General features: G+C 49.0%; 2 protein-coding genes and 1 long non-coding RNA gene across 4 annotated transcripts in view; 2 read left to right on the top strand and 1 right to left on the bottom strand.

The window, feature by feature from the left end:
* The window catches only part of LOC135450769 (uncharacterized), a 63,057-nt gene extending 62,510 nt beyond the window's left edge, over positions 1 to 547 (bottom strand). The window contains exons 1-2 of the long non-coding RNA XR_010441155.1: positions 507 to 547; positions 67 to 166 (exon numbers count right to left, since the gene is read on the bottom strand). This is a non-coding gene — a long non-coding RNA (uncharacterized LOC135450769). The remainder of the gene's footprint in view (positions 1 to 66; positions 167 to 506) is intronic.
* Positions 1 to 7,562, top strand: part of LOC135450762 (cytochrome P450 2J2-like) — a 29,591-nt gene extending 22,029 nt beyond the window's left edge. The window contains exons 1-10 of one of the 2 annotated variants that reach the window (XM_064719196.1): positions 1,824 to 1,939; positions 2,297 to 2,601; positions 3,127 to 3,289; positions 3,437 to 3,586; positions 4,152 to 4,312; positions 4,701 to 4,877; positions 5,131 to 5,266; positions 5,438 to 5,625; positions 6,086 to 6,224; positions 7,051 to 7,562. In XM_064719196.1, coding sequence (XP_064575266.1) covers positions 2,413 to 2,601; positions 3,127 to 3,289; positions 3,437 to 3,586; positions 4,152 to 4,312; positions 4,701 to 4,877; positions 5,131 to 5,266; positions 5,438 to 5,625; positions 6,086 to 6,224; positions 7,051 to 7,226 — 1,479 coding nt within the window. In that variant the 5' untranslated portion in view covers positions 1,824 to 1,939; positions 2,297 to 2,412 and the 3' untranslated portion in view covers positions 7,227 to 7,562. Of the gene's footprint in view, positions 1 to 1,823; positions 1,940 to 2,296; positions 2,602 to 3,126; positions 3,290 to 3,436; positions 3,587 to 4,151; positions 4,313 to 4,700; positions 4,878 to 5,130; positions 5,267 to 5,437; positions 5,626 to 6,085; positions 6,225 to 7,050 lie in introns of those variants that run through there. The other variant, XM_064719197.1, reaches the window with a different exon arrangement.
* Positions 7,563 to 17,430: 9,868 nt separating this feature from the next.
* On the top strand, positions 17,431 to 22,983 carry LOC135450766 (cytochrome P450 2J2-like). Its single transcript, XM_064719199.1, has 10 exons — positions 17,431 to 17,532; positions 17,890 to 18,193; positions 18,711 to 18,873; positions 19,021 to 19,170; positions 19,698 to 19,858; positions 20,247 to 20,423; positions 20,677 to 20,812; positions 20,984 to 21,171; positions 21,631 to 21,769; positions 22,350 to 22,983. Exons 2-10 carry the CDS (start codon positions 18,005 to 18,007, stop codon positions 22,523 to 22,525), a joined length of 1,479 nt encoding a protein of 492 aa, XP_064575269.1. The 5' UTR covers positions 17,431 to 17,532; positions 17,890 to 18,004; the 3' UTR covers positions 22,526 to 22,983.
* The last annotated feature ends 2,636 nt before the right edge of the window (positions 22,984 to 25,619 follow it).

The following is a 25,619-nucleotide window of genomic DNA, read 5'->3' as shown; positions in this document are numbered from 1 at the left end:
AAAGAATAAATGATTGAAGTGATCTTCTTTTTTTTTTTCCTTTACTTAAATGCAATGATGCCATACCTTAAAGGCAGGAGGCATGAACTTGTTTAATTTTCAAGTGGATCCTCTCATGTCACTGCTGGTGAACACATGTATCTCCAGGGACTCATGCCTAAGTGTGCTTAAAAACCAGAGATTAAAAGAGACAGTCTCAAAACAGGCCTCTCCCCTTAAAATTCCACAGTAAAACAGAGATTTGACTTTTCCAGCTTCCCAAGTGTAAGGTTATGGAGAACATGTGTATGGCATCACTTCAGTGGCTCTGCTGCACCTCTGTGCCTTGTCATCAGCACTGGACAATGATCCAAACAGCCACAACTGATGGCCCCAAAACAAAGAGGCACCCAAAACGTCCCCCAGAGCAAGAGGAGGCAGCTGATGACTGCAAGGAGCTGTGACAGAGCCACATGTTTTTGTATTGCTGTTCTCTTGTTGCTATTATATTCCTAAAGAGTCCATACCTTCTCGCTGGTTTCTGTTCTCTGCAGTGCAGTTCCTCATGGTTTCACAGAGAGCTCCTCCTGGGCTCTGGACCCCACCCATCTTTACGATCCACAGCTGCTGCCCAACTGAGGCCTTCGCAGCTGTGACTCATTTAGAATAGCTAGGACCCACTTATCTAACACATAGGACTCTCACTACATTTCAGTTGTATTCTTATTGCTGTTATAAGAATACACATATTCAGGCCCCACATTTCCCCCCTTTTCTTTTAACAATTATACAATTACAACACACATACAGTCCCAGCTCTCAGGCTACCACAGCTCTCGGCTGTCTTGAACACATACAGATCCCTAGATGTTCCAAAGCTATTTTTCTCAAAACCCATATTCTCACAGCTTTCTGCTGTTACAGCTCCTTGACTCAAAGGCCATATTATATTCTAAAGTCCCAGCTCTCTGGCTGATACACCTCTCGGCTGTCCTCTCTTCATATTGGGGGGATCCCTATCTTCTCTCGATGTTCCTTGTGTCTGCGTGTTCTCCATCACGTTGGGGTCACCAGTTGTTATTGTATTGTTGTTATCTTGTTGCTATCATATTCCTAAAGAGTCCATACCGTCTCGCTGGTTTCTGTTCTCTGCAGTGCAGTTCCTCATGGTTTCACAGAGAGCTCCTCCTGGGCTCTGGACCCACCCCTTTTATCCCAGCTATCTTTACGAGCCACAGCTGCTGCCCAACTGAGGACTTTGCAGCTGTGACTCATTTAGAATAGCTAGGACGCACTTATCAAACACATAGGACTCTCACTACATTTCAACTGTTGTATTCTTATTGCTGTTATTACAATACATATATTCAGGCCCCCACACGCGGTGCAAGGGCAAAGTGCTGCTCCATGCTTCTTTCACAGCAAAGCACAACAGACATATCAAAGTTCCACATGGTCCATGTGCAACCCCTAACCCAGAGCTGCTCCTGAGTGGGAAAATGCAGCACATTCTGCTCCAGCTCCCAGCAAAGGGCCCCAGCCTGCAGAGCTGGGCATCTGCATCGGCTTCCCAGCACCTTCACCAGCTCTGTGGGGCTTTGGGAGCAGCTTCCCCGTGGGCTGTGACCCAAAGGACAAGGCAGGTGGGGAGGGATGGCTGGAGAGTTCAGGGCATGGCCAGAGGCAGCTGCTCTGCTGGAGATCAGAAAATGTTGGTGCTCATGAAGTGCTGAGTTCAGGGACAGCTGTTCACTCCCAGCCCACGTCACCCATACACAAAACACAAAACGCAGTCAGATGGGTTGGGAGAGGTTGTGCAACCTTATCTTGGTGTTCCCTGAGACCAGGGGCTGGGCCAGGATTCCTCATACCAGGAAGGGAGCTGCTGTAAACAAGGAAAGCACGAGGCTCTCGGAGCAGCTGCAGACTCCCTGAGAAGCTGAAACTGGGATGTAGCACGGTGAGGACCCCTGGGAAGGAGGAAGCAGTGTCATCCTGGGAGATGGGTGTGTGGGAGCTGCATGCTCAAATTGCCAGGTTTTAATCTAAATACCACAAGGCTCATTTCTGTCCTTTAGACAAGGGCATGGGGCACTGGGGTATAGTCAAGTACTGAGAGGAGTCTGGAGGGGAAGAGGGAAGCTGGAGGTGTTCTGGTTCATGGTGTGTTTGTTTTAAATCAGATGAGAGGGAATGTTTCAGTTTAATCAAGAAGGGGTTTAATCCTATCTGGAAGCTGGGAAAGCCAGAGTCTGAATGTAGCCTCAAGAGCAGGCTGCAAAAGCCACTCCTTGCTGTCCTGTGTTTGCACCCACAGCTGTGCCAGCACATCACCCATCTCCCCCTGGACCTGGAGGCCTCGGTGGTGCCCTGTGAGCTCAACCTGCCTGACCTGCTGTGGGACACGTCCCTGCAGAGCCCCAGCATCCAGCCATGCTGCACTTCCTGTGGGACAGCGTCTCCCTCCAGACATTCCTCATCTTTCTCTTCATCTTCCTGCTCATCGCAGACTACATGAAGAACAGAAATCCAAAGAATTTCCCTCCCACCCCCCTCCGCCTGCCCTTTTTGGGGCACCTCTACCTCGTAGACTTCAAAGATCCTGTGGGCGCAGTGCAGAGGGTACGTGGGTGTTGAGCAGCACGGGGAAGGGATGGAGGGATTGCAGCTACACCTCCCCAGCCATGCAGGGAAAGGGATAACCCAAACCCCACAGGTAGGGGAGGCCGGCAGGAGGTTTGTCCTCATCGGTGACATTTACCTGAGTCCAAGCAGGGTGACAAGTGTGGAGTGATTCCATGGGCAAAGGTCACAGCACGATCACACAGGTGCAGTCACAGATGTACAAACCCAACAGGTCCGAGGGGGGGCTGGAATGGGGCGGACAAAAAACTGGAAAAACATAGGACTGAAAAATCAAACGTGGTGAGGTTTGCTTGATTTATGGCAAATTAACAGAATCCCAATCACTGATTTAGAAAAAGAGAAACAAACAAAAAAAAAACTGTCCTCAGGTAGAGTGCACACATTCTGTCTCCCCTCCCACACTTCCTTTATTTTTACCCATGTCCCCTGACAAGGGTGTCCTGGTCTCACCAGGAATATCCATTGTAAATGAAAGCCCCTTTTTTTTATGTCCCCTCCCAGCAAACTAAAAGATATGGTGACATCTTCGGCTTGCACATGGGCGGCATGAAGGTAGTGTTGGTAAGTGGGACGCGGCTGGTGAAGGAAGTGCTCGTAAACCAAGGGGACAAGTTCCTGGAACGCCCTGACCTTCCCCTCGATGAGCAGATGTTCAGCAAGATCGGTGAGTTACCCCTCAAGGCATGCCTCAGCTGTAAGGTCCAAGCCTCCACCCTTCAGAGGTCGGAGTCAGATGGAGACAAGGCAGAGCCCTGGAGCTTTTCTCCCTCAGTGGGAGATCAGCCTTGGCTCACAGGGATTTTCCTGCCAGGACTGGTCTTCTCCACCGGGCACCTGTGGAAGGCACAGAGGAGGTTCACCCTGACCACACTCCGGAACTTCGGCCTGGGGAAGAGGAGCCTGGAGGAGCGCATCCAGGAGGAGTGCAGATACCTGGTGGATGTGTTTAGGGATGAACAGGGTGAGTGCATCCAGGAGGAGTGCAGATACCTGGTGGATGTGCTTAGGGATGGACAGGGTGAGTGCCATGGCCCTCAGCAGCTGTGAGGGCAGAAGCTCTAGGGCCTGTTATAATGTCAGTGCATGCTGAAAAATACCGCACCTTGCAGGCAATGCTACAACACTGCCAGCATCCCTGCTCCTTCCTATGGTGCTTTGCCTTCCAGGTGGCTGGGGAATGCACCAGGCAACACCCACAGCATTATTTACAGCCCACCTTCAGTCTACTCCTCTCTGTGTGTGCATAAATACTGATGTTTCCAATGAATTCAAATACACCCTGCAGACCTTGTTTTCAGATGTAAACAAACATCTCCATAAGCTGATTGAACTGGGACCACTGGGGTTGTCCTGCAAAGCTTGGCCAGCTCAGAGGGTCAGTCAGGTGCCCCAGGAAAGCACTGACATAGGACAGAGCCCATTAGGGGCCACTCATTTCATTCATATTTCTTGATTGCTTTACATCTGAAATGTGTTTTCTTCTTTTCTGAGAAGAGTGGAAGAGAACTGATCTTTCTCTTCTCCAGGGAATCCTTTCAACCCTCAGTTGAAAATCACTAATGCTGTTGCAAATGTCATCTGCTCCCTCATCTTTGGCAATCGGTTTGACTACCACGATGAGGATTTCCAAAGACTGCTGAAGCTGATGAATGAAATGACTGCCCTCAATGGAGCTTTCTCAGCTCAGGTACAACCCTCCTGCCACCAACTGAGGGCATAGTTTCTTCTCTGGTGTCAACCTTAAGTCACAGTGTTGTCATCACCAGAGCTGTCAATCCCTGTTCCCTTGCACAGGGTAGATTTGCCTGTCATTTCTTTCTGCGTTAAGTTGTACCCAGCTCACACTGCTCTCTCTCATCCAAAATCACTTTACCTGCCCACTGATTGCCAACTTGCCTGCTAAAAGACTGGGTAACACACAACTTACTCCATAATGAGAATTCTGCTTTTCTGGAGCTGAGATGTTTGCACCAGCTCCAGAAATTCAGCAGGAGCAATTGCAGGCTGAAGTCTTGATGTCAGAAGAGTTTTTGAAGTTCTTTATTCAATTTGTCTTTCTCCTTCTATGTTCAAAGCTGTACAACAATTTCCCATCTATAATGAAGTATTTACCTGGAGCCCACCAAACCATTTTCAAATACTGGAGGTTATTGCAAAAATTTATGCAAGAGCAGATCAACAAACACAAGGAGGACTGGAACCCCTCAGAGAGCCGGGACTACATCGACAGCTACCTGCTGGAGATCTCCAAGGTCAGCAGTGGGGAGAAAACCCTCCTGGAGTGGGGCTTAGAACCAGAGGGGATGGGAAACCAGCCCCGATTCTCTGAGCTGCCTGTGTAGCCTTTTATGAGCTCAGGACAGACGTCAGGTTCAGCCACGCATCAGCAGGGTGGGGATGCGAGGGGTCAGCAGCATCTGCCAAAATCCTTGGGGTGGTCTGGACCAAGCCTGGTGCCAGGACACCCTCACCATTCCTGTGGCACTAACACTCCTTCTCCTGAAGGACCGCGACAGTAACACCTTCCAGGAGGAGCACCTCATGGCCTGTTCACTTGACCTGATGTTTGCTGGGACTGAGACCACGTCCTCAACGCTCCGCTGGGCCTTGCTGTTTATGGCCGTACATCCAGAAATTCAAGGTACAGTTAGCAAAAACATATTTTGCCTTGCTTTCATCCCTCAAAGCTCTGTGAGAGACCAGTTGGGAGCGTCCCCACACTCCCATAAGAGGTCCCTTGGTAGACCCTTACAGCAATACCCTTGTATTGTTCCAAGGGTTTTTCCCTGGGCTCATTCCTGCTCTTTCCCAGCCCGGGTGCAAGCCGAGATCGACGCGGTCATCGGCCAGGCACGGCCCCCAGCCCTGGAGGACAGGAACAAGCTGCACTACACCAACGCTGTCATCCACGAAGTGCAGAGGAAAGGCAACGTTATCCCTTTCAACGTGCCAAGAATGGCATCAGAGGACACCTACGTGGATGGATACTACATCCCAAAGGTAAACTCCAGAGTGCTGGGAAGTGCGGGCACTCCAGGGACACTCCCAGCTCCCCAGGCACGGTGCCAGGCCAGGTCCCTCCTGTGCAGACACTGTCCCTGCCCTGTCCAGAGTTCACTCCTGCTCAACATGGATTTTGCCATCCAATGTTCTCCAGCTCCCTGAATAGTGCCCCACCCCACACATGCCTTTGAGGCACAGCTCCCAGCTCTTAGAGGGACTTTAGCCCAAGATTACAAGAGATAAAAATGATGCTGATGAGGGGAAAATGCAGTTACATAACTGCAGCTCCTAACAGAGAAGAAACAGAAAATCTGAGCTTGCTGTGGGATGTTGCACAAATAATTTCAGTAGAATTTGATTAAGGATGTTCTTCATGGAGAGGAGACTGGAAGACAAAACTGCCCCTCCTGTTGTCAGTGCCAGAAAAGTGTGATTTATTTTTCTTTTTTCCTCTTAGGGCACGGTTATAACGACAAATTTAACCTCTCTGCTGTTTGACAAGAATGAGTGGAAAACCCCTGATACTTTTAACCCTGAGAATTTTCTGAAGGATGGGAAGTTCTGGAAAAACGAGTGTTTTCTACCATTTTCTACAGGTAAGATTTGCTGAATTATGGTGCACATGGGCTTGGGTTTCCAACTGCAAGGTGGAGACAGACAGGAAAACAGCAATGGAAGGGCAGATCACCTGGAGGTGCTGCTCAAAATGCTCCCATTGCTCCCAACTCCACACCACACTGAGCCTTCGTCTCATGTCACAGAAGAGAAATGAGGGGGATTAAAAAACCATTTAAATTCCAGAGATCTTAAACATCTTTACTGAGACATTGCTCTGCTCCAGCTGAGTCCAGGACCACTGGCCTACACGGTTCCCACCAGCAGCTTCATGGCAAGTTGCTTTACCCAGACCATCACCCTTGGTAGCCTCTTACTAAGCTCAGCACGGACACATCCATCTATGTTGTTGTTTCTAGATCCCAGCCTCAGTCCCCAGCTCCACTGTCCTTCTACACTCGGGCCAAGGTTGTTCATATTGCTGTTACCCGTTTTAAGTCCATACCTTTGTGGTTTCTACAAGCAGCTCTTCAACAGTGTGCTCCTGCCTCTTCACCAGGTCCTCAAGACTACCGATGGCACCCCCCTTTTATCCAGTATCTTAGCAAGCGCACCCATTAGACAACGAGATTGGCAGGCACTACAATACATATTCAGGACTCTACTAAATGTGTGTGTGTAAAATGTCATGCAATCTGGGGGCAGATCCATGCTCTAATGCCAAAGTATATTTGGGAAGCTTGGTTTGGATTGAAATACTCACCCAGGAATAGGGTAGCACAGCTGGACCACAGTCCTAAGCACAGGCAGAAGCATTTTCAGCAGCAAGAGCACACTCTGAGGATGCTGTGGGTTCTGTCTCCACAGGGAAGCGTTCCTGCCTGGGAGAGCTGCTGGCCCGTTCCGAGCTCTTCCTCTTCTTCACCTCCCTGCTCCAGAAATTCACCTTCCAGGCACCCCCAGACACCACACTCAGCCTCCAGTCCATACTGGGCATCACAAATGCCCCACAGCCCTACAAGATCTGTGCTGTGCCTCGCTAGGGGAGCCTTGGCCACCACCCTCACATGGAGAATCCTTTGTCAGGGCAGCTGCAAACAGGCCCTTGACAGCCCTAGCAGGAGGCTGGCTGGTTTATTTCTTTCAAAGCAATTGTAAAATCATTTTTTTCACAATTAGACTTTGCACTCTTGGTGAGATCATGAGATCAGCCTGGGAGCTTCCAGCGCACTATTAGGCTTGCTCTATGGCACTGTAAATTAATGAGGGGCTTTGGGACTTCCTAATTTGGTGATGGATGGCCATGGTTCACCTTGGCAAAATGAGGGACACTAGAGACTGCACTGTGGAGCCACCCACTGTGGCTGGGTACAGTGGGAGAGCAACACCAGCTTTTGTTTTATAACATTAATGCATTAATTAATTTGACATTTCCTTAATATGTACTTATGTAAATAAAAAGTCACTATTTAACTTGTCTCATGCATAATAAATTTGTATCAAAGCATTTTTGTCATGAATGTTCTGCCAAGTGAAGACCAACAGAGACCATGTCCAGCAGGGGCTGTAGGCTTTGGCCATGCCCTGTGTCTCTGTCCCTGCACTGCAGGAGTTTGGCACCGTAAAAGCAAATTCCTACAGAAATGATGCCAAAAATGATTCTGGTGGCACAGCTAGAATTACAATATGCAAAAATCCTCTGTTTACCTGCCCAGCATCATGGAGGGGCTGGTGTGTCCAAGGGCAGTGGAGTTCAGCTGCACTCAACAGTCTGAGGAGGAAGAGGCTGCCTTGGGAAATAACACCATCAAGTTACTATTTTGAACCATCATCTACACAATGAAACAGTCCCAAGATTGGCTATTGGAATATGAATCCCAATACTACCAGGTAGATTGTGCCTGAGCCCGTCCCTTGCTGCTGGGCTAAAGGCGACAACTGTGGTCTATCACCCCAGAGACACCTTTAGCTTGCTGGAGGTTGCAGCTGGGCAGTGAACAAGTCCAGGCTCGTTAGGAATTCCATTTACCTCAGGAGGGAAGGCTTCAGTTTATGGTGAGGAGGAAGGAGACGGATTCTGCCGGAGGGTTAATATCCAGAGCTTTATTCCATGGTCACAGAGGTCTCACAGCTCCAACAGAATCCCAACCGTACGGCCTGATTGACCTTTTAAGCTCCTGGGGGAGGGGGAGGGAAGGGACAGGTGAGCCACCAACCAGGTGGGAGGGGCAGGGTCTCAGGGGAGGATGACACCTAGACAGGCCAATGACCTCTGGGCATAGGGGCATCTTTTGAAAGTGACGAACCACAATGTGCCTTGCTGGAATGTTAAAACTGACAGCCCAGTAAGGGGGGGAGGGGGGAAGAGAGGTATTGGCACACCTGGGGAAGGAACCCGGAAGTTTAAAAGAGGATATTACAACACAGCGCAACAATTGGCAACCAATGGTTAACACCAGTGAATGCACTGAACTGGGCAAGAGCTGCACTCCAAGGAGCCTGCTGAGACCTCCAGGCAGACACTGCAGCTCCCAGGAGCAGGATGGGAAATCAGGAAATCAGCACAGCACCAGGAACACACATCTCCAGCTCTCCTGCTCAGTAAATGAGCAGAGAGCAATCTTTTCCTCTTTTCAGTTTTCCCTGGAGTACAACTCACCTCTTCCTAGAGGAAGCAAATTTCTCCCAGATGGATACAGCTTCTGGCACAGCTCCTTCAGCATCAATATGGACATTCTGGTGGCCACAACCAATCCTGAGCCTCAGGTGGGATTGGTCTCAGGGTAGTAGAAACTCCCTGCAGCACCACATTGCAGCTGTGTGATGGAAATCACAGAATCAAGGAATAGTTTGGCTTGAAAGGGACCTTGAAGATCAGCCCCTCTGCCATGGGCAGGGCCACCTTCCGGAAAATACATTGCTCCAAGCCCCATTCAGCCTGGCCTTGCACACTTCCAGGGATAAAAGATATCTAAAATATAAAATAGACCTCTGCAGCAGACACAGCAAGAATTTTTTTTTTTTTTATCTCAAAGAGTATATAGGAATTTTAATTACAAGGCAAGAGGGGAGCAGAAGCTGCTTCTACCACAGCCCAGCCCCAGTGGGATGGCACAAGGAGCTGTGCTTTCACCAGGTCTGGAAGGGCTATAAAAATATGATACAGCAATTTTATATTAGAAAAGCAAAAGGTTTGTGCTAGTAAAATCCAAATCAGAAAAGCTGCAACAAAATAATCCCCTGAGGTTTCTGGGGAGCAGCTCACCTGAAGCGCAGCAGAAAGGGAACAGCAGAGTTGGAAGGGACATGCCCGTGGTGGTTCAGTGCAGGCTCTCAGGAAGGAAGTGTTGGAACAGTGGTTTTGTGGTGGCAGGTCACGAGTTCAGCACTTCCCCTCTGCTTCTGGCAAAGATTTGTGTCTGTGTGAGCAGCATGGACGTAGCAGGGGGCCAAGGAAGCAGCTGGGACAGGGCACCCTGCACCATGGACACAGCTTCTTCCTATGCCAGGCCTCTTTGGATAAGAGTTAATTAAATATGCAACTTGTAGAGAATTTTTCCATTTATGTGACCAAGCATTTGTGCTTAGAAATGCTGTCTCCTGTGTGCTTCAGTTTGGACTATAGTCACTATAGCAAAGATTCTTCTTCTTGTTTTTGTTGGTTTTTTGCTTCTTACCTTTCATAAGTGACTTTTCTGTGGGTACCCACGTAGGATATGGAATAGTTAACAGGAAAAGAGGATTACATCGAGTTTCATTTCCGCTGGTTTTCTCCTCTGTCCCCGGCAGTAGCGGCTTTGCTGCGGTACAAAGCAATCCCTGTGCAGTGGCAGATTTATGCCACAGGGGAGAGTGCTCTGCACATCACATCCCTGCCACGCCGGGCACACGGGGATTCTGTCACTGAGCTGTCCTTCCGACTGATCACTTTAATCCTATTGCGGTTTTAATTATTGTGTCACAGTCACGGGCTCCCAAGCTGTGTTTTTGTCTTTGTGAAAGAGAAAACATAAAAGATACAAGGATTTTTTTTCACCTATGAAGTCTTCAACGCCACTCTGGACAAGGCACTGGTTTCCATTTTTGTGTTCCTTCTGTTGTAGGTCTGACCTCTGGCTTGTGACTGCAGCTTGTATTATTTGCACTGGCTTAGCAAATAAATATTGATCTCTTCTCTCTTTCATTTCTTTCCTGGTTTAGGGCAAATTTGGTAGAGAATCTCCAAAGGAGGGCCCCTCCAGAAAGCAAACCCACATGGCCCCTCCCCCGCAACCGCTTTGGGAAGAATTCCTTATAGAGAAGTTCAAAGAACCTGTTTATTTAACAGGCACAGCACCCCTAGCACACAAAATGAACAATACCAGATGACACCACTCTGTAAAAGATGACAAAATCAGAAAGTCTCTTTCGAGGGTGGTTGCTCTATTAGTCCCTCTGTTGCTGGGGCAGCTGCTGCAGCCAAACAGTGCAAACCCTCCGTGTTCCCAGGTCCCTGTCCAGAGCAGGTTCGAGATGGTCGAATTAAAAGGAGAGGAGAAACAGTCCAGGAAGGAATTTGGACTGTTTAGCTAAAACTAGCTATTAAGCAGAAGCAAAAGGAAGCAGAAGTTAGAGCAGAGAGACAGAGAGAGAGAGAGAGAAGAAAGCAGAAAGCCAAAAGCAAAAAAGCCAAAACAGCCCTATGTACTGCCTGTCTCCGTGTCCCTGAGAAGAGAAACCTAAACAAAACTTTCACTCTTCAGAGCCGGTCTTAAAGGCACAGAACAGGTGAATGGGGATACAAGAATCATAACGTCACCCCAGGACATTCCACCCCTTATCCCCATATCATCAACATACTACCACACATCATGCATTATTCATACAAATTTTCCATCTGTTCCCCCAAAATTTACAAGCAATACCCATCATGCCTTCATCATATCCCCACACTGGACCACTGAATCCAGGCCCTCTACTACAGAGCTGCAGGATTCCCCCCTTTCACTTTACTCACTTAAAGCTCCATCTATCACTTGCTCAGACCTTCGACACTTGCACATTTTCTTCTCCATCATCCACTTGCCCAGACCTTCAACATATACACATTTCCTTCTATCTCATGTCTGTATGGTTTAATGTACAGACAATGGCAGTAACATCCAATGAACAGTGATATTGCGTATCATTCTTACCTCACAATCAGATCTTCCTAAGGTACACATTGTGTCGTTCCATCTCTTTGCATTATCCACCATGTGCAAACTGGTCCCCGAGCAAAGACAACCCCACAAATGGGCACTCCAGGCAGAATTGATCCACACAGTCTTCCCTAACAAACCTCTGACATGTACCACTGGGACTTTGTCTCCTTCTATTATATTCAGGGACTCAGACTGGGCAGAACCTGCTCCGTTGGTGGAACCTCGGGTGTTAACTAACCAGGTGGCCTTTGCTAAATGCTGCTCCCAATTTTTGAAAGATCCCCAACTCAAAGCTTTCAACTGGGTTTTTAATAGTCCATTGTACCTCTCTACCTTTCCTTCAGCTGGCGCATAGTAGGGGATATGGTACACCCACTCAATGCCATGTTCCCTGGCCCAGGTGTTGATAAGGCTGTTCTTGAAATGAGTCGCTTTGTCTGACTCGATCCTCTCAGGGGTACCATGTCTCCACAGAACTTGCTTTTCCAGGCCCAGGATGGTGTTCTGGGCAGTGGCATGAGGCACAGGGTAGGTCTCCAATCATCCAGTGGTGGCTTCCACCATGGTCAGCACGTAGCGCTTGCCCTGGCGTGTCTGGGGCAGTGTGATGTAGTCAATCTGCCAGGCCTCCCCATACTTGTACTTGGACCACTGCCCACTGTACCACAGGGGTTTCACTCACTTGGCCTGCTTGATGGCAGCACACGTCTCACAGTCATGGATAACCTAAGAAATACTGTCCGTGGTTAAATCCACCCCTCGGTCTCGTGCCCACTTATAGGTGGCATCTCTGCCCTGATGGCCTGAGGCACCATGGGCCCCTCGAGCTAGGAATAACTCTCCTTTGTGTTCCCAATCTAGGTCTATCTTGGACACCCCTATCTTTGCAGCCTGGTCTACCTGCTCATTGTTTTGGTGCTCTTCATTGGCTCTACTCTTGGGAACATGAGCATCTACATGGTGGACTTTCACAGGTAGCCTCCCTACCCTGGTAGCAATGTCTTTCCACTCTTCAGCAGCCCAAACTGGTTTTCCTCTATGCTCCCAGTTTGCCTCTTTCCACCTCTCCAGCCATCCCCATAGAGCGTTGGCTACCATCCAAGAATCAGTGTAGAGGTAGAGCTTTGGCCACTTCTCTCTTTCTGCAATGTCTAGGGCCAGTTGAATGGCTTTGAGTTCCACAAGTTGGCTTGATCCACCTTCTCCTTCGGTAGCTTGTGCAACCTGTCGTGTGGGGCTCCATACAGCTGCTTTCCACTTCTGGTTCATCCCTACAATGCGACAGGAACCGTCAGTAAAAAGAGCATAGCGTGTTTCTTCTGGGGGCAGTTGGTTATAGGGAGGAGCCTCTTCAGCACGTGTCACTGGTTCTTGTTCCTCTTCATCTGTGACACCAAAATTCTCACCTTCGGGCCAATTTGTAATGACCTCCAAAATCCCAGGGCGATTCAGTTTACCTATATGGGTGCGCTGGGTGATAACAGCAATCCATTTGCTCCATGTAGCACTGGTGGCATGGTGAGTGGAAGGAACCCTGCCTTTAAACATCCACCCCAGTACTGGTAGTCAGGGTGCCAGGAGGAGCTGTGCTTCTGTACCAATCACATCTGAGGCAGTCTGGACTCTTTCATAGGCAGCCAAGATCTCCTTCTCTGTGGGATTGTAGTTGGCTTCAGACCCTCTGTAGCTACAACTCTAAAATCCCAGTGGTTGACCCCGAGTCTCCCAAGGCACCTTCTGCCTAAGGCTCCAGGACAAGCCATGGTTTCCGGCTGCAGAGTAGAGCATGTTCTTCACCTCTGGTCCTGTCCTGACTGGGCCAAGGGCTACTGCATGAGCAATCTCCTGCTTGATCTGGACAAAGGCTTGTTGCTGCACAGGGCCCCAGTGGAATTTGTTCTTCTTGCGGGTGACCAGGTAGAGAGGGCTCACGATTTGACTGTACTCAGGAATGTGCATTCTCCAAATGCCTATGGCACCTAGGAAAGCTTGTGTCTTTTTCTTACTGGTGGGTGGAGACGTTGCTGTGGTCTCCTTAAAGACATCTGCAGGAATCTGACGCCGTCCATCTTGCCACTTCACTCCCAGGAACTGAATCTGGTCCCTTGACTTTGCTCTTTTTAATTGCGAAACCAGCTCCCAGGAGGATTTGGATAATTTTCGTTCCTTTCTCAAACATTTCTGCAGCTGTGTTCCCCCACACAATGATGTCATCAATATACTGCAGATGTTCTGGAGCCTCACCCCTTTCTAGTGCAGTCTGGATCAGTCCATGGCAGATGGTGGGGCTGTGCTTCCACCCCTGGGGCAGTCGGTTCCAGGTGTACTGCACTCCCCTCCATGTGAAAGCAAACTGAGGCCTGCATTCTGCTGCCAGAGGAATGGAGAAAAATGCATTGGCAATGTCTATAGTGGCGTACCACTTTGCTGCCTTGGACTCAAGCTTGTACTGGAGCTCTAATATGTCTGGCACGGCAGCACTCAGTGGTAGAGTCACTTCATTCAATGCATGATAGTCCACAGTCAATCTCCATTCTCCTTCAGATTTTCACACAGGCCAAATGGGGCTGTTGAAGGGTGAGTGGGTCTTGCTGACCACCCCGTGGCTCTCCAGCTCTTGGATCATCTTATGGATGGGGATCACAGCATCTCAAGTGGTCCTACACTGTCGTTGATGCACCGTGGAAGTGGCAATTGGCACCTGTTGCTCTTCTCACTTCAGAAGTCCTACTGCAGATGGATTCTCAGACAGCCCAGGCAAGGTGTTCAATTGCTGGATGCCCTCTGTCACTACAGCTGCTATCCCAAATGCCCACCTGAGTCTTTTTGGGTCTTTGAAATACCCATTTTGAAGGTCGTCTATGCCCAAAATACATGGGGCCTCTGGGCCAGTCACAATAGGGGGTTTCTTCCACACATTCCCAGTCAGGCTCACATCAGCTCCCAGCAAAGTGAAATCCTGGGATCCCCCTGTCACACCAGCAATAGAAACAGGCTCTGACCCCACATGTCTTGATGGGATTAATGTACATTGAGCACCAGTATCAACCAAAGCTTTATATTCTTGTGGTTCCAATGTGCCAGGCCAACAAATCCACACAGACCAGAAAATACGATTTTCCCTAGCCCCTACTTGGCTAGAGGCAGGGCCCCTCTAAGCCTGGTTATCCTTCTTTCCCTGGGCGTATGTCTTGGATGTTCCTTCAAGGGGATCAGAAATGTCATCATCATCATACCTGGCCGTTCGGCTACGGGCAACTGGAGCTGCTTTCCTTCTGGTGGAACTCCCTCTCTGAGCCCTGTCTTCCTTCAGTTCACGCACCCGTCGTGCCAGAACAGCGGTAGGTTTTCCATCCCACCTTCTCATGTTTTCCCCACAATCACGCAGGTAGAACCACAGCTCAGCTCGTGGGGTGTACCTTCTCTCACCATCTGGGAAACGTCTGCCTTGGGTACCAGAACCTCTGATCTGTACTGCTGAAATTTGGAGAAGGTCTTCTTTAATCTCCTCTCTAAGCTTCTTATGATTCTCCTCTATCTTATCCTCTAAGTTCTGCAGACGTGTTTCTACCGCTGCGATTCTGGCATGTGTCAGCATCTGCATATGCTCGGAGCTTCCTTGCCATGTCAAGCAGTCTCACCCCTCTCATCCCTCTTCATGATGGCTAAGGCAGAAGCATATTCACGTGGCCCAAGTCGTACAAGTTTTTGCCACATCACAGATGTGCATGGTACCAAGTCTGGGTTCCCAGTTGTTATGTCATCTGAGAAGATAATTTCTGCCATTGCCATTTCTCTCAGGCATTGGATCCCTTGCTCTGTGGTCTTCCACTGGGTTTGTTGCATATAAAGATCATCTGCACACAGTTATCATTGTGCAACAGTTTCCAAGACCTGTGCCCAGAGGCTATGTGGATTAGCCCCCCTCATCATTTCTTGGTCGATGACAGGGATCCCAAATGCCTGGCTTCAGTGCCATCCAGAATTGTAGCCTCACCTGCAGCATCCCAGAGATGGACTAACCAACTAACAATGGATTCACCAGGTCATCAAGTGTAATCCTTCCGTAAGCCACGAACGTCCATCAAGGAAAAGGACTCAATATTTGCATCTGATCTTGCATCTGCTGCTTTGACTCCTGATTTTATGTCAGGAGGCATTGAGGTTCCTTCTCCTTCATCATCATCATAATCCACTGGTCGATTGGTCTTGTCCATGCATTTCCCACTTCTAGTGCTGGTAGCAACAGCCATGGTTTAGCTGCTGGCTTAGGCTCACTATCTGGTTTGGCTGCTGGCTTCAAGCCTGGGCTGTTGGCTGCAGCCTGAGTGATTGAGATAGCTGATTTATCTCCCTGCCCCCCTGCCTCTCTCTGCTGCCCTACAGTACCCAACAGAGTGCGATAAGCACAAGACAGGGCCCAGCTCACTGCAATGACCTTCCTCTCCTTAGGCTCATCCTGGTACTTCTCTTTCAGATATCTCCCCACCTCAGCTGGGTTCTGAATTTGCTCATGGGGAAAATCCCAGACTATATGGTCAGAGAATTCCTTCAGGATTTGGCCCATATCCTCCCATTTCCCACACCACTTAGGATTTTCCACACCGGGGTCTACTCCTGAGTCAGGGGTCTCATCAGCCCGTCTAGAAATCTCAGCCCTCATTCTAGAGAAGCAGCAGGCTGTATAGAGGAAGGTTACCAGATTGAATACCAGAAAGATGGTTTCTTTAACATTGAGGGGAAACTGAACATCCTTCACTAGTGATGCAACTGATTCATAGGAGAAGAAGGAAAGCAGAGGCTGAAAAACCTAATTCCCTGCTGCTCCTCCTCCAACAAACTGGATGCATAACCATAGCCATGAACCATTCATACCTGGACCAGACCCCAGCATATTTAAAAACTTCTTAGAAATCATCGCCATCAACGCCAGCAGGATAGCTATTCTGGTCACTGCCCCTCTGATGTAAAAACTACGTATTAGGGACAATAATAAAGCTATTTCTGGATAAGAAAACAAACCTAGGGACCACAGAGGTATTAAAATCTCAAAAAAACCTAGGGACCAGAAATGCATGCAAACCTTCACCCGAATAAACATTATGAATTCAAAAAGCATGGCTATTAGCTGCTTTCAACGAACACAGAGTAATAGCAACCAAAGTGCACTCAAAACAGGGTTTTTTCCACTCTCTCGAGCCCTATATACTGCCAGTCTCTGTGTACCTGATAAGAGAAACCCAAAAAAATCTTTCACTCTTCAGAGACAGTCTTAAAGGCACAGTACATAAGAATGGGGATACAAGCATAATAATGTCACTGCAGGACAATTTCCAACTTGTGTTTCTTCATTACTTTGGAGTTTCCTCCCCTACTCCTGGAGAGAATAAATGATTGAAGTGATCTTCTTTTTCTTCTTTTTTTTTCTCCTTTACTTAAATGCAATGATGCCATACCTCAAAGGCAGGAGGCATGAACTAGTTTAATTTTCAAGTGGATCCTCTCATGTCACTGCTGGTGAACACATGCATCTCCAGGGACTCATGCCTAAGTGTGCTTAAAAACCAGAAATTAAATAAGATATTCTCAAAAACAGACCTCTCCCCTTAAAATTCCACAGTAAAACAGAGATTTGACTTTTCCAGCTTCCCAAGAGTAAGATCATTACGGTTATGGAGAACATGTGTATGGCATCACTAGAGTGGCTCTGCTGCACCTCTGTGCGTTGTGATCAGCACTGGACAATGATCCAAACAGCCACAACTGATGGCCCCAAAAGAGAGGAGAAACACCCAAAACGTCCCCCAGAGCAAGAGGAGGCAGCTGATGACTGCAAGGGGCTGTGACAGAGCCACATGATGCAGGGGCAAAATGCTGCTGCTCCATGCTTCTTTCACAGCACAGCACAACAAACACATCAAAGTTCCACATGGCCCATGTGCATAAACTCCCCCTAACCTGTTCACTCCCAGCCCACGTCACCCAGACACGAAACACAGTCAGATGGGTTGGGAGAGGTTGTGCAACCTTATCTCGGGGTCCCCTGAGACCAGGGGCTAGGCCAGGACTTCTCAAACCAGGAAGGGAGCTGCTGTAAACAAGGAAAGCACGAGGCTCTCGGAGCAGCTGCAGACTCCCTGAGAAGCTGAAACTGGGATGTAGCACGGTGAGGACCCCTGGGAAGGAGGAAGCAGGGTCATCCTGGGAGATGGGTTTGTGGGAGCTGCATGCTCAAATTGCCAGGTTTTAATCTAAATACCACAAGGCTCATTTCTGTCCTTTAGACAAGGGCATGGGGCACTGGGGTATAGTCAAGTACTGAGAGGAGTCTGGAGGGGACGGGGGAAGCTGGGGGTGTTCTGGTTCATGGTGTGTTTGTTTTAAATCAGATGACAGGGAAAGTTTCAGTTTAATCAAGAAGGGATTTATTCCCTTCTGGAAGCTGGGAAAGCCAGAGTCTGAATGTAGCCACAAGAGCAGGCTGCAAAAGCCACTCCTTGCTGTCCTGTGTTTGCACCCACAGCTGTGCCAGCACATCACCCATCTCCCCCTGGACCTGGGGGCTCAGTGGTGCCCTGTGAGCTCAACCTGCCTGACCTGCTGTGGGACACGTCCCTGCAGAGCCCCAGCATCCAGCCATGCTGCACTTCCTCTGGGACAGCGTCTCCCTCCAGACATTCCTCATCTTTCTCTTCATCTTCCTGCTCATTGCAGACTACATGAAGAACAGAAATCCAAAGAATTTCCCTCCCACCCCCCTCCGCCTGCCCTTTTTGGGGCACCTCTACCTTGTAGACTTTAAAGATCCTGTGGGTGCAGTGCAGAGGGTATGTAGGTGGTGAGCAGCAAGGGGAAGGGATGGAGGGATTGCAGCTACACCTCCCCAGCCATGCAGGGAAAGGGATAACCCAAACCCCAGAGGTAGGGGAGGCAGGCAGGAGGTTTGTCCTCATCGGTGACATTTACCTGAGTCCAAGCAGGGTGACAAGTGTGGAGTGATTCCATGGGCAAAGGTCACAGCACGATCGCACAGGTGCAGTCACAGATGTACAAACCCAACAGGTCTGAGGGGGGGCTGGAATGGGGTGGAACAACTGGAAAAACATAGGACTGAAAAATCAAACCTGGTGAGGTTTCTTTGATTTATGGCCAATTAACAGAATCCCAATCACTGATTTAGAAAAAGAGGAAAAAAAAAATCGTGCCCGCAGGTAGAGTGCGCACATTCTGTCTCCCCTCCCACTCTTCCTTTATTTTTACCCATGTCCCCTGACAAGGGTGTCCTGGTCTCACCAGGAACATCCATTGCCAATGAAAACCCCTTTTTTTTATGTCCCCTCCCAGCAAACTAAAAGATACGGTGACATCTTCGGCTTGCACATGGGCAGCATGAAGATAGTGTTGGTAAGCGGGATGCGGCTGGTGAAGGAAGTGCTCGTAAACCAAGGGGACAAGTTCCTGGAACGCCCTGACTTTCCCATCGATGAGCAGATCTTCAGCAAGATCGGTGAGTTACCCCTCAAGACATGCCTCAGCTGTAAGGTCCAAGCCTCGACCCTGCAGAGGTCTGAGTCAGCTGGAGACAAGGCAGAGCCCTGGAGCTTTTCTCCCTCAGTGGGAGATCGGCCTTGGCTCACAGGGATTTTCCTGCCAGGACTGATCTCCTCCACCGGGCACCTGTGGAAGGCACAGAGGAGGTTCACCCTGACCACACTCCGGAACTTCGGCCTGGGGAAGAGGAGCCTGGAGGAGCGCATCCAGGAGGAGTGCAGATACCTGGTGGATGTGTTTAGGGATGAACAGGGTGAGTGCATCCAGGAGGAGTGCAGATACCTGGTGGATATGCTTAGGGATGAACAGGGTGAGTTCATCCTGGTAGGGGTGGTTATAATGTCACTGCATGCTGAAAAATGTTGCAGGCTATACTACTGCCAGCATCCCTGCTCCTTCCTTCAGGTGCTTTGCCTTCAACTGGCTGGGGAATGCACCAGGCAACACCCACAGCATTATTCACAGCCCACCTTGAGTTTACTCCTCTCTGTGTGTGCATAAATACTGATGTTTCCAATGAATTCAAATACATCCTGCAGACCTTGTTTACAGATGTAAACAAACATCTTCATAAGCTGATTGAACTGGGACCACTGGGGTTGTCCTGCCGAGCTTGGCCTGCTCAGATGGGCAGCCGTGCACCCCAGGAAAGCACTGACATAGGACAGAGCCCATTAGGGGCCACTCATTTCATTCATATTTCTTCACTGCTTTGCATCAGAAATGTGTTTTCTTCTTTTCTGAGAAGAGTGGAAGAGAACAGATCTTTCTCTTCCCCAGGGAATCCTTTCAACCCTCAGTTGAAAATCACTAATGCTGTTGCAAATGTCATCTGCTCCCTCATCTTTGGCAACCGGTTTGACTACCACGATGAGGATTTCCAAAGGCTGCTGAAGCTGATGAATGAAATGACTGCCCTCCATGGAGCTTTCTCAGCTCAGGTACAACCCTCCTGCCACCAACTGAGGGCATAGTTTCTTCTCTGGTGTCAACCTTAAGTCACAGTGTTGTCATCACCAGAGCTGTCAATCCCTGTTCCCTTGCACAGGGTAGATTTGCCTGTCATTTCTTTCTGCGTTAAGTTGTACCCAGCTCACACTGCTCTCTCTCACCCAAAATCACTTTACCTGCCCACTGATTGCCAACTTGCCTGCTAAAAGACTGGGTAACACACAAGTTACCCCATAATGAGAATTCTGCTCATCTGGAGCTGAGCTGTTTCTGCCAGCTGCAGAAATTCAGCAAGAGCAATCGCAGGGTGAAGTCTTGATGTCAGAAGAGTTTTTGAAGTTCTTTATTCAACTTGTCTTTCTCCTTCTATGTTCAAAGCTGTACAACAGTTTCCCATCTATAATGAAGTATTTACCTGGAGCCCACCAAACCATTCTCAAACACTGGAGGGTTTTGCAAAACTTTATGCAAGAGCAGATCAACAAACACAAGGAGGACTGGAACCCCTCAGAGAGGCGGGACTACATCGACAGCTACCTGCTGGAGATCTCCAAGGTCAGCACTGGGGAGAAAACATTCCTGGAGTGGGGCTTAGAACCAGAGGGGATGGGAAACCAGCCCCGATTCTCTGAGCTGCCTGTGTAGCCTTTTATGAGCTCAGGACAGACATCAGGTTCAGCCACGCATCAGCAGGATGGGGATGCGAGGGGTCAGCAGCATCTGCCAAAATCCTTGGGGTGGTCTGGACCAAGCCTGGTGCCAGGACACCCTCACCATTCCTGTGGCACTAACACTCCTTCTCCTGAAGGACCGCGACAGTAACACCTTCCAGGAGGAGCACCTCATGGCCTGTTCACTTGACCTGATGTTTGCTGGGACTGAGACCACGTCCTCAACGCTCCGCTGGGCCTTGCTGTTTATGGCCGTACATCCAGAAATTCAAGGTACAATTAGCAAAAACATATTTTGCCTTGCTTTCATCCCTCAAAGCTCTGTGAGAGACCAGTTGGGAGCGTCCCCACACTCCCATAAGAGGTCCCTTGGTAGACCCTTACAGCAATACCCTTGTATTGTTCCAAGGGTTTTTCCCTGGGCTCATTCCTGCTCTTTCCCAGCCCGGGTGCAAGCCGAGATCGACGCGGTCATCGGCCAGGCACGGCCCCCAGCCCTGGAGGACAGGAACAAGCTGCACTACACCAACGCTGTCATCCACGAAGTGCAGAGGAAAGGCAACGTTATCCCTTTCAACGTGCCAAGAATGGCATCAGAGGACACCTACGTGGATGGATACTACATCCCAAAGGTAAACTCCAGAGTGCTGGGAAGTGCGGGCACTCCAGGGACACTCCCAGCTCCCCAGGCACGGTGCCAGGCCAGGTCCCTCCTGTGCAGACACTGTCCCTGCCCTGTCCAGAGTTCACTCCTGCTCAACATGGATTTTGCCATCCAAAGTTCTCCAGCTCCCTGATTAGTGCCCCACCCCACACATGCCTTCAAGGCACAGCTCCCAGCTCTTAGAGGGACTTTAGCCCAAGATTACAACAGATAAAAATGATGCTGATGAGGGAAAATGCAGTTACATAACTGCAGCTCCAAACAGACAAGAAGAAGAAAATGTGGGCTTGCAGTGGGGTGTTGCACAAATAATTTCAGTAGAATTTGACTAAGGATGTTCTTCATGGAGAGGAGCCTGGAAGACAAAACTGCCCCTCCTGCTGTCAGTGCCAGAAAAGTGTGATTTATTTTTCTTTTTTCCTCTTAGGGCACGGTTATAACGACAAATTTAACCTCTCTGCTGTTTGACAAGAATGAGTGGAAAACCCCTGATGCTTTTAACCCCGAGCATTTTCTGAAGGATGGGAAGTTCTGGAAAAACGAGTATTTTATACCATTTTCTACAGGTAAGATTTGCTGAATTATGGTGCACATGGGCTTGGGTTTCCAACTGCAGGGTGGAGACAGAGAGGAAAACAGCAATGGAAAGGGCATGTGCACCATGGAGGTGCTGCTCAAAATGCTCCCATTGCATCCCCACAGCACCACATGCACAGAAGAGAAATGAGGAGGAGTAAAAAACCATGTATATTCCAGAGATTTTAGGAACATCTTCACTGAGGCCACTGCTCTGCTCCCCATGTTTGAGCTTACCAGGGGCCTCACTGTGACCACCACAGGGTTCCCCAGCCAGCAGCTTCCATGGGCAAGTTGCTTTTAGCACCAGCACCAACATCTCCTGTGGTAGCTCTCTTTGGTGAGCTCTCCCAGCATGGGCACATCCAGGTCATGTGTGTGTGTAAAAAGTCATGCAATCTGGGGGCAGATCACGCTCTAATGCCAAAGTATTGTTGGGAAGCTTGGTTTGGACTGAAAAACTCACCCAGGAATGGGGTAGCACAGCTGGACCACAGTCCTAAGGGCAGGCAGAAGCATTTTCAGCAGCAAGAGCACACTCTGAGGATGCTGTGGGTTCTGTCTCCACAGGGAAGCGTTCCTGCCTGGGAGAGCTGCTGGCCCGTTCCGAGCTCTTCCTCTTCTTCACCTCCCTGCTCCAGAAATTCACCTTCCAGGCACCCCCAGACACCACGCTCAGCCTCCAGCCCGTGATGGGCATTACAAATGCCCCACAGCCCTACAAGATCTGTGCTGTGCCTCGCTAGGGGAGCCTTGGCCACCACCCTCACATGGAGAATCCTTTGTCAGGGCTGCTGCAAACAGGCCCTTGACAGCTCTAGCAGGAGGCTGGCTGGTTTATTTCTTTCAAAGAAATTGTAAAATATTTTTTTTCACAATTAGACCTTGCACTCTTGGTGTGATCATGGGAGCAGCCTGGGAGCTTCCAAGGCATTATTAGGCTTGCTCTATGGCACTGTAAATTAATGAGGGGCTTGGGGATTTCCTAATTTGGTGATGGATGGCCATGGTTCACCTTGGCAAAATGAGGGACACTAGAGACTGCACTGTGGAGCCACCCACTGTGGCTGGGTACAGCGGGAGAGCAATACCAGCCTTTGTTTTATAACATTTACACATTAATTATTTTGACATTTCCTTAATATGTACTTATGTAAATAAAAAGTAACTCTATAAAACTTGTCTCATACATAATAAATCTTTACCAAAGCATTTTTGTCATGAAGTGTTCTGCCAAGTGAAGACCAATAGAGGCCATGTCCAGCAGGGGCTGTAGGCTTTGGCCATGCCCTGTGTCTCTGTCCTTGCACTGCAGGAGGTTGGCACTGTAAAAGCAAAGGCAATTCCTGCAGAAATGATGGGAAAAATGATCCTGGCAGCACAGCTAGAATTACAATATGCAAAATCCTCTGTTTACCTGCCCAGCATCATGGAGGGGCTGGTGTGTCCAAGGGCAGTGGGGTGAGCTCCAGCAACACACAATGCAGTTCGGCTGAACTCAACAGTCTGTGAAGAAATGTTGGGATCTATGAAAATAGAGTGTTTTGAGAAAGTGGTAAAAAAGACAGGCCTCAGACAGCAGATTTGTGAACATTTCTAATGCAGCAGAAAAATTTTTCTAAGCTGTAGCACAGACGTGAGAAATAGAACAATAAGCATCTGTGATTTGCTTTTTTAGGTTTCAACAAGTTTATTTAATGTATATCTTTAGAAAGATAATATGAATGAGTCTCTGTGCTTTGTCTCTCATAAATGAGCCATTGTGTTAGAGAAGAAGTCTCTATTGTGTTAACTACTGTTACGTGTGTTTCATACGATTGGATAGAAATATTGTCAATATGTTTTTGCTCTATGTGTGATTGGCTGAAACATAGTTTGAGATGGCTTTATGCTATGCTGTAACGTTACGTTTCTTTGGCATTCTACTTGAATCAGCGAGCTGTTTACATCTCTTATCTCTATTGTCATAACAATGATCTGAGACTGATGTTTGAAATAAACAGCTCATGGCACTAATTCTGGTGTCCTGTCCTGTTAGCGGCTGTATATAATCTGCTGATGGCAAAAGAGGAAGAGGCTGCCTTGGGAAATAACACCATCAAGTTACTATTTTGAACCATCATCTACACAATGAAACAGTCCCAAGATTGGCAGCCAATGGTTAACACCATTAAATGCACTGAACTGGGAAACAGCTGCACTCCAAGGAGCCTGCTGAGACCTCCAGGCAGACGCTGCAGCTCCCAGGAGCAGGATGGGAAATCAGGAAATCAGCACAGCACCAGGAACACACACCTCCAGCTCCTGCTCTGCTGCTGAGGAAATGAGCAGAGAGCAATCTTTTCCTCTTTTCAATTTTCCCTGGAGTACAACTCACCTTTGCTAGAGGAAGCAAATTTCTCCCAGGTGAACACAGCTTCTGGCACAGCTCCTTCAGCACTGGCTGGGTGGGTTCTGCCACCTCCTCTGATTTTCTGTGCCAGTGGAAACGAGAGTTTGGGCTGAGATACTGCTCCTGGAACTTGAGGCTGTTTTACAGACCCGGTGAGGTGGAGAATGAGGATACATGGTGGGACACAAACCAGTGCATTTATGAAATGCAGACTTGTCTCATGCCATTCCTAGGGAGAACCTGGTCAGCCCCAGCCCTACACCTCTCCTCTCCTCATGCCAGCTGTCCTCCATCCTGCTGCTGGCAAGGGCTCCCACATCTGTTTTCAGCAGAAAGAAGACAGTAAACTGACTTTCTAAACCTGAACTCCTTTCTTTTTATTCTCTGAGAGAAGGAGAAGGCTGCAAGTGGGCTGCATGACTGGAATGGACTGGGGAATAGTGGTAAGTTTCTGCTGTGTGAGCATTACTCCCAAAACAATTCCAGTGCACAGGTGTCATGACTGTTTTGTGGTACTTTTTCCCCCCAGTTTCCATTCCTTTCCCAAACTGCTTCTCCATCCAACAGTTTCCTCCATAGGCCTCTGCTCAGTTAGGTAAATTGCAAAGAAGAATGCATTTCACAGGCTTCTTGAATATTCTGCCCCCTCCACCTAAACTATCTCCAACATGTGACTGACCTCAGCTCCTCCTTTCCTTTGCACTCAGGGCTGTAATCCTGTGTTCCTCTTGCAGGGACATTCCTCACCTGAACACACAGAGCTCCTGCTGCACTGCTTGGCTCTTCAGAGCTGCCAGAAGATGCAAACAGGGTCAGGACTGAACACATCCTGCAGCTCAGCTCAGGCTTCCTGCACAGCTGAGCAGCTCTTCCCTTCCCCTCCTTCTTCCTCACACACCTGCACTGTGGTTTCAGTGTCTGAAACTGCTTTTATGTCCAGCCTCAGCAAGCAGGAAAACCAGTTCTTCCATATTGGCTTCACCCCCTCTGGGACAGGCCCTTCCACACTGGGCAATCAACGCAGCTCCTCATCCTCAGATCTTCACTCCAGAGGGCTGAAGGCTGCCAGTCTTCACCAACAGCACTTCTGGGCAGGGACAGTGCACAGGGAATGAGAGCTGGCCATGGGAGTAAGGATGCAGCACATAAATCACTTGCAGAGCAGGCTGGACAAGGCAGACAGTTTTCTTTTCCCAACAAAAGCAAGAACAGTGATTGAGGGCTGTACCTGTGCTCTGTGTCCTCTCAGGTGGGGCTGAGAACAGGCAGAGACCCTCACCCTCCTCAGCAGCAATCATCACTGAGTCACTCCACAGCCCATCAGCAGAGGGGTTTTACATTTTCACTTCACAAGGCCCTTTGCCCAGCTCTCAGTCTGTGGGCTGAGCAGAGGGAGACAGCTTTGGGTGGGATCAATGAGCTGGAAACAGCAGAGGAGAGCAGCACAA

The sequence above is a fragment of the Zonotrichia leucophrys genome, chromosome 8 (genome assembly GCF_028769735.1).
Source record: "Zonotrichia leucophrys gambelii isolate GWCS_2022_RI chromosome 8, RI_Zleu_2.0, whole genome shotgun sequence".
Lineage (NCBI taxonomy): Eukaryota > Metazoa > Chordata > Aves > Passeriformes > Passerellidae > Zonotrichia > Zonotrichia leucophrys.
Note: the sequence above shows the minus strand (reverse complement) of the source record. Positions and strands in the feature narration are given on the sequence as shown.